The sequence below is a fragment of the Camellia sinensis genome, chromosome 4 (genome assembly GCF_055761805.1).
Source record: "Camellia sinensis isolate YWXY chromosome 4, ASM5576180v1, whole genome shotgun sequence".
NCBI classification, from domain to species: Eukaryota; Viridiplantae; Streptophyta; class Magnoliopsida; order Ericales; family Theaceae; genus Camellia; species Camellia sinensis.
The window spans coordinates 97,395,846-97,406,959 of record NC_138964.1 but is presented as its reverse complement, the minus strand read 5'-3'; the positions used below and the strand labels follow the sequence as shown (position 1 = coordinate 97,406,959).

The 11,114-nt window shown below is 45.7% G+C and overlaps 1 protein-coding gene across 1 annotated transcript; it reads right to left on the bottom strand.

Moving 5' to 3' along the window:
• Positions 1-4,314: 4,314 nt before the first annotated feature.
• On the bottom strand, positions 4,315-6,161 carry LOC145824734 (uncharacterized). Its single transcript, XM_082925379.1, has 2 exons — positions 5,543-6,161; positions 4,315-5,433 (listed from the first exon to the last, which is right to left on the bottom strand). The coding sequence occupies exons 1-2, from the start codon at positions 6,012-6,014 to the stop codon at positions 4,409-4,411; spliced, it is 1,497 nt and encodes a 498-aa protein (XP_082781505.1). The 5' UTR covers positions 6,015-6,161; the 3' UTR covers positions 4,315-4,408.
• Between the last annotated feature and the right edge of the window lie 4,953 nt (positions 6,162-11,114).

The following is an 11,114-nucleotide window of genomic DNA, read 5'->3' as shown; positions in this document are numbered from 1 at the left end:
ATCACATCATTCTAGGGAGGACCTGGATGCATAGATATGGGGCTGTACCATCAAGTTATCATCAGTGTGTTAAGGCTAAATGGGGAAAGAAGACGGTGACAATTCAGGCTACAGAAAGGCCGTTCGAGATCCATGAAGCTCATTATTCTGATGCCATCTACTTCACCGAACTGGCTGTCGAAGAAGTTCCCACCACCTCTAAGCCTCGAGGGGTCAAAATTCCTCGTTGGGAGGATATCAAAGATGACAAGGAGCCGATGGCAGAGTCAAGTAAGCGGGCGATGTCTAGACCAGAAAGTCCGCCTATTCCTCGGAAGGTGATGAAAGTTCGAGAAGGAGGCAAGATGGTGTACTATTTATGAAGGTGCGGGGAGTCGGTTTCTTCAGTCACCGACTCCGAGTCAAAAGAAGAGCCTCCTGACAATGATATAGTAATAAAACCTGAAGTGGCTCCAGAATGCATGCAAGATGGGCCGAAGCCTCAGCCTGAACAACTTATTGAAGTAGATTTGAGTAATGGACAAGATGCACCGAGGCCGGTATTCGTAAGTTCGAGCCTTAGCCCAGAGAAGCGGGAACAGTTGTTAAAGTTGATAAGCCGATACTCAGATGTGTTTGCTTGGTCATATAAGGAAATGCCCGGACTAGATCCTGACCTAGTCTCCCACTATCTTGATGTGTTCCCAAACTCCAAGCCAATTAAGCAAGCTGCTCGAAAGTATCATCCAGATCTCGAAGAAAAGATTAAGGAGGAGATTGAAAAACTTCAACAGGCTGGTTTCATCCGGCCAATACAGTACCCCACGTGGTTAGCAAACATCGTGCCAGTAAAGAAGAAGAATGGCCAAATCAGAGTATGTGTAGACTTTCGAGATTTGAACAAATCTTGCCCGAAGGATGAATTCCCTCTTCCTCACATCGACACCCTCGTGGATACTACCTCGGGACACCAGATGTTCTCATTCATGGATGGATTCAGTGGATACAATCAGATTAAGATGGCTGAAGAGGACGCAGAAAAGACTGCTTTTAGAACACCTCTCGGAAACTTCTTCTATACAGTCATGCCTTTCGGACTCAAGAATGCCGGTGCAACTTACCAAAGGGCTATGACTGCAATCTTTCATGACATGATCCATCATGAGGTGGAAGATTATGTTGATGATCTAGTGGTGAAATCCAAGAAAGAAGAAGACCATCTCCGAGACCTTGAGAAGGTATTCAAGAGGTGCCAGAAATTCAAAATGAGGATGAATCCTCTCAAATGTGCTTTCGGGGTGACGGCCGGGAAGTTCCTCGGGTTTCTTGTACATAGGCATGGTATCGAGGCAGATGAAGACAAGGTCAAATCTATCAGAGCAATGCCTCCCCCACATTCTCAGAAGGAGTTAAAGAAGTTCCTCGGGAAGGTGTCTTATATTCGGAGGTTTATCCCAGCACTGGCAGAGATCTCTGCGCCTTTCGGTTCATTGTTAAAAGGAGATGCCAAGTTCGAATGGAACCAGGAGCACCAAAAGGCCTTCGAGAGAATCAAGGCAGCCTTGACCTCGCCTCAGACCATGATAGCCCCGCAGCCCGGGGTGCCTCTAATGTTGTACTTAACTTCAACCCCCAAGTCCATAGGGGCATTATTGGTCCAAGAGGTAGATGGAGCAGAACGCCCGGTGTATTACATCAGCCGGAAGATTCGAGGAGCAGAAGTCCGATATACTCCGGTAGAGAGACATTGTTTAGCTTTGGTATTCACTGCCCAAAAGCTCAGACATTACTTCTTAGCACACCAGATTCAGATTGTTACTAAAAGTGATCCAATTCGATACCTCCTCAGTAAGCCTGCTCTAACCGGGAAGGTGGCAAGATGGTTGTTAGCACTGGGTGAATTCGAGATCACATGTGTAGCCCCCAAGGCGATCAAAAGCCAAGCCTTAGCTGATCTCCTTGCTCAATTTCCAAGTGGTGACTATGAACCAGTGAATGAAGAATTAAGAGGAGAGGTGCATGCAGCTATGGCTTCCGAGGAAAGCTTCTGGACATTGGGCTTTGACGGAGCAGCAGCCGGAGGGAAGGGAGGAACCGGGATAGTCCTTACAAGCAAAAGTGGGGAAAAGTTATATTTGTCTTATAAACTGGATTTCCATTGTTCGAATAACGAAGCCGAGTATGAGGCTCTTATTTTAGGCTTGATAGCAGCTGAGAAGCACAGTATCAAGAAGATTCGGATCCGGGGGGACTCAAAGCTGATAGTGAAGCAAGTTTTAGGACAGTTCGTCTTAAAGGAGCCTGCCTTGGCCACATATCGAACAACAGTCCAAAGGCTTCTTGACAAATTTCAGAAGGTCGAAATAGAACATGTGCCTCGCTCCGACAACAAGTTTTCAGATGCCCTCTCAACATTAGGGGCAAGAGTTGACATTCCAGAGGAAGAGGCAACAATTGTTATCAAAAAGAGAACAGAACCTTCAATAATACCCGAAGACAAAGGCCTTCCGGAAGACTGGAGAGGAGAAGTCCTCGAACAACTCAGAAGCAAAGTTGGAAAAATGACTATGGCCAAGCTTGTCCAATTCACAATTATTCAAGGTGAACTTTACTTCCGAGGAGGTACCGGATTCCTAGCCCGGTGTGTTGGCCAACAAGAAGCGAGCTTCCGACTACAACAGATCCACGAAAAGTCTTGCGGAGATGGGGATATCAGTCTGTATAGAAGAATCCAAAGACAAGGTTATTATTGGCCCGAGATGGAAAAGGACTCAAATCAATTACAGAGGGAATGCCCCAAGTGTCAGTCATACATCCGGGAGGATGAGAGTTGCTTTGAAATTGATACCCCTGACTGGAGGCAAGTCTACATTGACTATCTCAAAGAGGGAACACTACCTGAGAGCCCGAGGGACATTGCACACCTCAAGAGGAGAGCGAGGCGGTACTTTCTTGACCAGGACAAGCTGTATAGAAGAAGTATTGAGGGCACTCCCCTGAGATGTCTCTCCAAGGAGGAGTCAGATCTAGTCCTCGGAAGAGCCCACGAGATTGAACATCAAGGAGGGGCTCGGCTGTTCGAGCAACTTATACACCTTGGGTATTACTGGCCGACCATGGAGTCAGATGCATCCCATCACGTGAAGAGGTGCCAGACTTGTCAGAAACACGGAAATTTGATCCATGCTCCAGCTGTAGACCTGCATAGTATCCGAACGCCATGGCCGTTCCATACCTGGGCTTTTGATCTGATAGGGCCCATCTCCACATCTTCTAAGGGGTACAAGTGGATTCTCGCAGCCACAGAATTGAGTACAAAGTGGGTCGAAGCAATTCCTCTGAAGAACGCTACGGGGCCTGCAGTTGCGAACTTCATCAAGGAGAATATCATTTGCCGATTTGGAGTACCAAACACCATCCTCTCGGATAACGGCACTCCCTTCATAAACAAAGATGTGAAGAGCCTCCTAGAGACTTACCAAGTGAAGCATCACAAATCCACACCCTACTATCCAAAAGGGAACGGGCAGGCGGAAGCCACAAACAAGACACTGATAAGGATTCTGAGCAAGATGATGGATGAGTTTGGGGGGACTTGGTCCGAACAGTTGATAGTAGCCCTATGGGCGTATCGCACTTCGAAGAGAAAGCCAACTCAAGCAACTCCTTACTCCCTTGTGTATGGGTCCGAGGCAGTGTTACCTATAGAGTTGGAAACGCCATCTGCTCGAATGGCTCTCGCCTCGGGAATGGTATTGGAGCCTCGAACCACCAGATTGGAAGCATTAGAGGAAAAGCATGACAGAGCTGCAAAAGTCATGGAAAGGTATCATGAGTCCATCGCCCGAGCCTATAACCAGACTGTGGTACCAAGGAAGTTTGAAGAAGGTGATCTAGTATGGAAGATTGTAGACCCAATCATGCGAGGACAGCCTTTACCCAAGTTTTCTCCAAAATGGGAAGGGCCCTACAAGGTGGTTCAGGCAAGCTCAAGCGGGTACTACAAACTTGTAAGGGTTGAAGACGGCTTCCGAACTGGCCCGCTCAATGCAAAGTTTATCAAGCATTACTACCCATAGTTGGACTCATCTATGTTGAAATTCATTTTCACTTTCTTACTTTGTCTAAAGGTTGTATTTCCCTTGCGTTATGAAGAAGCTGGTTTTCTCTATGGTGTATGTTTTATCCCATCACTTACAGTGAATCTATTATGCTTTTGTCAAGAAAGTTGAAGAACTAATGAGAATATTTCAGCTTTTATAAACATGTGCATATGATTGTTCTATCATTCGAAATAAATATTTTATCAAGTAGAATGAGAAAACAATGCGAAAATATCCAAACAACAAAAATTTTGTCATTTCATTGCATTGTCCTAGATAAAACATTTTTATCGAAAGGGGCAAGAAAGTAATGATAAAAAAAAAACTCAATCTTTCCTAAAGACACCTTCGAAGAAGCTGCCCGTCACATCTACATCTGGAGGACAAACAGTAGAGTGTGCCTCTAAAGTCTCCAAGGCCCGAGCATAACCCGACTCAAGTTCACGAAGAGTTACCTTTGTCTCATCTATAGAGGTGCGATAAGAGGCAAGCACAGACATAAGTTCCAGCCGATGACTGGCGTTCGAAGCTATATCCAGGCGCTTCCGAAGCCATGATAAGTCCACTTGGTGACGCTCCATGTCAGAGATCCCCTGATACGCCGTCTCGACTACTTTTCCATTAAGGTCACACAACCATTGCGTGTCCAAGCTATATAAGATAGTGGCAAAAGACTCGAGAAGAGCAGTCTGAATGAGTGGACACTGGCAAGCAAATGAAGCAAAGGTCTCCGGGTAACTTGAATGCACAAGCTGTAGAACTGAAGCAAACTCAGGAGCTACCCAATAATGGAGAAATGATACTTTGCCAGAAGCTGAAGGAGGAATTGGGGCCGGAAAGCTGCTAGTCTCAGGAATCTCCCCAATGTCTATCGGGTTAGATGAACCACCCGGAGGGGTAACTCCCGGCAGAGGTCCCGAGCCTGAGAATGCCGAACGATAAGGGGAAAGACCAAAAGCATCACTATCAATGTGGAAATCACTGAGATTCAAATCCAAAATATTTGAAGGCACTGGCGATGAAGAACCTCTAGCAGTCGTCTCAAAGGCAGGTGTTCCCCCTTGAGAAGGAGAACCGTGAGGAGTTACAAAGAGAGTCGGAGTAGAGTCCGGGGCAGGTGAAGACGGGACCCCGGTAGCAGCTAACACTGGAGCAGAGTCCGAGGCAGGTGAAGGCAGGACCCCGGTAGCAGCTAACACTGGAGCAGAGTCCGAGGCAGGTGAAGGCAGGACCCCGGTAGCAGCTAACACTGGAGCAGAGTCCGAGGCAGGTGAAGGCAGGACCCCGGTAGCAGCTAACACTGGAGCAGAGTCTGAGGTAGGTGAAGGCAAGACCCCGTTAGCAGCTAACACTGAAGAAAAGATAAGAAGGCCTTATTAGAGGTAGGGAACAGGAAAGTCATTTAAGTAAAGATTTCTCACAGATATAAGTAAATGACAAACTTCAGAAAGAAAGATTACCAGAGGGAGAATCAATATGCAAAGCAGGGGCAACTGAAGGACTCCTAGCATCAACAAAGTCACTTGGTCGTGTAGAGACCACCTGATCGATCTCAATGTCTGATGAAGCCTGAACAGTAGTAGTCATCCCTGAAGAAGGAAGGAGGGCCGGAGGATGAGAATCACCATAAGTGCCAGAGCGAGTCTCAGAGATCTCTAGCACATCCACCTCCACACCATTCCCAGAGGCGCACCTCATCTCTACATCGCCTCTAGAAGCATGGCCCGCGACATCAATTTCTGTGGCATCAGTCCCTCCAGCAATCTCAACATCAGAACGGTGAGCCCCAACAAACTCGTCACCAAGGTAGTGCTCCTCCTCAGCTACGGTAGGGCGATGACGACGCGTGCGTGGAATAAGGTCACAAAAATGATCGGAGGACTCAGCCTCATCATCATCGTCATCTATAACTGCTATACGAGGGGTGCACATCTTCACAAGTCTTGCAGACAAAGGGAGGGTGTCGTCCAAGTCTGAGTCCGGCCTGGGGGAGGCAGCATGGCCAGGAGCCACGGTACCGAGAACGTCAACAACCGCAGGATCCTACATAACATGGGCAAATAAAAGTTTTCATTTTAGAAGGTATAGTCGCAAGAAGGAAAGTAGCTTCAAATCAAGAATTTCGGGTACCTCACGGAGCCTTTTGGAAAGGCGAGGAGCGGAAGGACTGGCATCAGAAGTCCTCTTGTGAGCCATCTTCTTAAGGCGGGTCGTCCGAGGACCAGAGGCCTTATTCAAAGGGACTGGCTCTGGAGAAGTAATTGCCAAGCTAGAAGCAGATGCCCGAGCAGAAGGGTCAGTTGGAGCAGATGAAGTGAAGAAACCCTCGTGCATGTGGTCAGATTTTCGGCTCTCGGGTAGCCGAAGAGAAGAATCCTTCTTATAAATCGGCGGAGGCAAACATACGGTCGGTCTGCTCTGGACAAATGCAATAAACGCATCGATATTCTTCTGCCAATACCGCCTGAAAGAGGGGGTGAAACCCCCTACTCGGCTCAAGCCTGGCATCGTCAAAGAGCCGGATATGGGAAGCACGGTGTGTATAAGCCGGCGACTGAAGCGCCCGTAGCTCTCTGAAAATGATAATAAATGAGGTGCTGGCCCCGGGGCACATTGATCAAACCCGAATTGACATGCTACACGGTCAGGCCTATAAACGGCACTATCAACGCCTTCCTCATGCCACACCGGTAATGAACTCGGACGGATCATAATCAGCATATCAACAAAGGGTGCAGGGATGTTCTTCGGCAAAGGAAAGGACACCGAGCGGGAGGAACCATGATAGATAAGCGGTGTGGCCACACCCACAGGTGGGCATACATACGGCTGTGCCACAAAGCGTCGGGGATCATCCACCAGAGTATTCAAGGATAAGGTGGAAATGGTACGTGACCACCGTGTAATCAACGGCTGGCAAGACTTCGCTTTCTCAAATGTCCGAGACCCATCAGTATTGAGCACGGGGATGCCATCTTTATCCACTATCTCCCGAAGAACTTCCGCCTCAAATACAGTCGGAGCAGGGGCAAATTTTGGGAACCTCTCGAAGAAGAAACATAGCAAGAACTGGCTGTGAATAAAGGAGACAGGCTCATATCGACCCACGGAGCGAACCATATCTCGATGTAGTAAATCCAGCCGATAGTAAAGATTCCCAAGAAATAGTGGAGCCAAAGGGATCCGATCTCCTCTGAAGAGCCTGACTGCCAAGGGGAAGACGAAAGGATTGAGGGAATCCGGAGGTGTGCTCGGAAGAATGAAGAATGAAAGGAAGCAAGCCAGAAATCCCAAGAAATAGAGCCTGGAGCCATACATCGGACCGGCCTCATACTCCCGAGAGTCAGGGTCAGCATCTCTGGCCAAGGGCTGAAGATCCTTGAAGAAGTGACGGATCCATGCAGTATAGGAGGCACGGTCCGTCCTTACTCGACTAGTCCTCCTCGCTGAACCATCAAAAACAGAACTCCACCGACCACAAGTTTGAAGATTTAGCTTCAGAGATTGGATCAAAGAATCATCTTCGGGGGGTGTCTGCTCAGGGTCGAAGGCATCAGGGCCGGTCACTTCCAGACGCAGCAACATGAACACATCCTCAAGGGTGGGCCCCATCTCGTGCTGGCCAAGTATAAAGGTGTGTGTCTCGGTGCTCCACCGAAGAGCCATGGCTTCCAGGCTAGCATTGTTTCGACGGATGGATAGAGATCTAGATATTTTCACCGGGATCAATAGCCGGGCCTCCTGAAGTCGTTGACAGAGGCTCTTGTCCGAGAGGACATCATCGACCCACTCTTGCCAACCGAAAGGAGGGTTTGAGAAGGCCTTGAACTGAGGATAACAGTATGGAAAGTCCCCCCGCTCAATCCGAAAGCGTAGCACCGAGGAAGGAGAAATGAGGGCCTCATGTCCAGAGTCAGTGTCCTCAGTGAGACATAATGGAGCCGCCTTCGGAGATAGAAGAGAAGTGGTGGAGGTAGCCGCCCGCCAGAAGGGATCCTTCCGACCAAAATAAGGAGATTTCCTCCACTCAGATGCCAGAGGTACCTCCCTCTCTTTCATGAGAGCCGGTTCTGATGACCCCGGAGCTACGGGTTTCTTTTGAGAAGACATATGGCTGAAATAACAGGTATAAATAGTAAGGAGTTGACCGTATTAAAATTCAGAATATTGGAATTAAAGCAACACATTCGAATGAAATTTCGGCATCAACTATTCGTTTCTCTGAGAGTCCATGAATTCAACAAGGAATTTTTTTTTTTTTTTACACCAAGAGTCCAGGTTCAACCCCGGAAGTCATCAACAATTCTTTTTCTCGGGTGTTCCTCAAGCTCAACAAATTACAGTACCGATATGTGTATCAACAACATACAGATTTTCAGTTTTCATCATCGATAAGAGATGCAATATCATAGGTCGTTTTGTGATGAAGTTCAATTGGGTCAATTTCTCAAAGTCACTATGTTCCATGTTAGAGGTCCAATTTATACGAGGCTCAAAATTTGGACAGAGTGAAGTTCAATAGCAAATTTCAGGCCCGAGATCCGAAGCATATTACATTGCTCATCAGTAGTAAGATTCAATGGATCATTATGCAAATTACAAAAATGTCCTTTCCAAAGTCCATATTCATAAGCCCAGGATTTTCTCTCTCCATGTCAAAAATGGAGCTCAAATACTAGTCAACAAGTTATATTCGGCCTTTCCTCGGTGATAAAAGTTCAACAAATTATGTTCAAGCCAAGCACCTCAATAAGGTTTCAAGTGCTAGTGCATGTTTCCATATGGCCAAAATCACGGTGTTTGAGCTAAAAAAAAAAAAAAATATCATTGGGATTGCCACAAAAATTGAGCCCATATTCAGATTCAGTTTTTATTTATTTTATTTTATTTTTTTATTTTCATCAGACTGCTTGAGCCCTCTACATTGCCACAAAAATATATTTATATATATTTAAATATATTTATATTCGGAAGAGGGGGTCGAATGTCATACTTACAAATTTGGGCAGTTAGAGAGGTGAAGTCCGAAGCCGATACTGGAAATTTAAGCTGAAATCAAAGAGGCTTTACAGACTGTAATCAACAAGACTGGGCCAGGCTTGGGCAAGACCACACACGTTGCGTTGAGAGGGCAAACGTGCGTGGTCAACATCGGATAAGCTGAAGCCGGAAGCAGCGATGTGGAGCTAGGTTGGGCAAGACCACACACGTTGCGTTGAAAGGGCGAACGTGCGTGACGTCGGATAAGCTGAAGACGGAAGCAGCGATGGTGCCACAGAAGAGTCGGCAACCACACACGTCACGTTGAGTGGGGCGATATGTGTGGTCAGCGTTGGATCGTCGAAGCCAGAAGCAAACCAGCAGAGAGAGGCCAGAGGTGGGTATTGTCTTCACTAGTTCAAGATTGTTTGCAAGCCTCAAGACTGAAATAAATCATCACCAGAATTCCTAAATTAGAAAATGTATCAGTACATATTTATTTTGAGCACAAAAGTCCATCAAAACAATAAGATGGAATACCCACAGATCCAAAATATAAGAAGAAAAAGGAAGAGGGCTTTGAACAAAGATTCAACTAGATCCTGAAATCCAAAGATCAATAAATCTGAAACAGTGAAGAGAATGAAATTAGTTGAGTAAAAATCAAAACCCATTTATATATATATATATATATAAAGAGCTCACTCCCAGATCTGGGACAATTCAAGAAGATGGGGTATTAAACAATTACTCACAGATCTAGAGAAGCAAGAGAGAGGAAGAGTTGAGGTGCGTTTGTCTGTAATTGTGTAAAAGCAATGTCACAAGATGCTCTAGATATAAAGAAGATGAACATCTGATACTTTCTGATGTTGATAGTTTCATTTCTAGTGGAAATGGAGATATGAATGCAGGTCCTGAAAATGGAGAGATCAGTCAAATTTGTTGCAGAGAAGATGAATCATTTATTCTCATGAATCTGTCTCCGCGGATTAATACTTACGATGATGAAGATATTGATCGATTACTACCTATTGCATTGATCGATTCTTCGACTATTGAAAGCCAAATATCAAGTGTGGGGGAGGAAGATCCACTGGCAAAGCATGACCATCTAAATGGAACTTCGGATTCTAAACCTGAGATCAATAAACAAGTCAAATCAGTGAGTGAGGTTGAAGAGAAGACTAGCTATGGAGTGACGGAAAAATTGGAGATTGGTGAGCTTGTGAACTCTTCAATTCCAATGGACGAACAAGGCATACAAGATTTAGTTGCCGGGACATGTCATCAACTTGCAGTTAGTGAAGCAGCTCAAACCCCGTGCTCTGATGACAACAATGTCGAAGCACCAGCCATTAAAGAAACAGGCAAAAAAAGAAAGAAGAAGGAAGCTGGGTTCCTCAATATAGAAAGAGAGAGAGTAGGCTAAAAGAAGGAATTTGGGTGATTTCTGCGGCTGAGCAAAGAAACAAATTTTGTGAGTTTAGGGTTTTGAGACTGTTCTGAATGTATATATTAAAAAAAAAAAAAAAAAAAAAAAAAAAAAAAAAAAAAAAAAAAAAAAAAAAAAAGAGTACAAAAAATTAAATTTTTTGCTTGTCAATTTTTTCTGTAAATTGAAGTGCGTCATCAACTTTATCCATACGCTCTGTCGTGACAAAACATTTTTTTTTTTTTTTTTTGGGAAACGTGATGCGAAACAGGGTCGAAGAAATGACAGTATGCATGTCTGAGAAATTTAAAATTTCTCATACACGCAAGGGGCAAATGTAAGAGGGGCTAATTTGAGCCCACTAAATTATTTAGGCCCAATAGCCCAAGATTAGTGGGCCCGAATTTATCGCAAGTCCAAGAATCGGTGGGCCCAGATTTATCGCCATCAAACGGATTGAATCGCTGTAAGCCTCGAAAGGGTTCGGGTCCACGAACCTAGAGACTTACTCAGGCCCGGACTCGAAAGGGTATTAAGCAAGCCTAGAGATCCGAGGCACTCGGACTCGAAAGGATTCGGACCCACGAATCTAGAGATCCGAAGTACTTGGCTTCGAA

Excerpts from the sequence above, each read along its gene's own strand:
- LOC145824734 (XM_082925379.1), bottom strand. The coding sequence starts at position 6,014 with ATGTGCACCCCTCGTATAGCAGTTATAGATGACGATGATGATGAGGCT. Across the intron at positions 5,434-5,542 it reads GCATATTGATTCTCCCTCTG|TGTTAGCTGCTAACGGGGTC; the intron begins GTAATCTTTCTT and ends TCTTTTCTTCAG.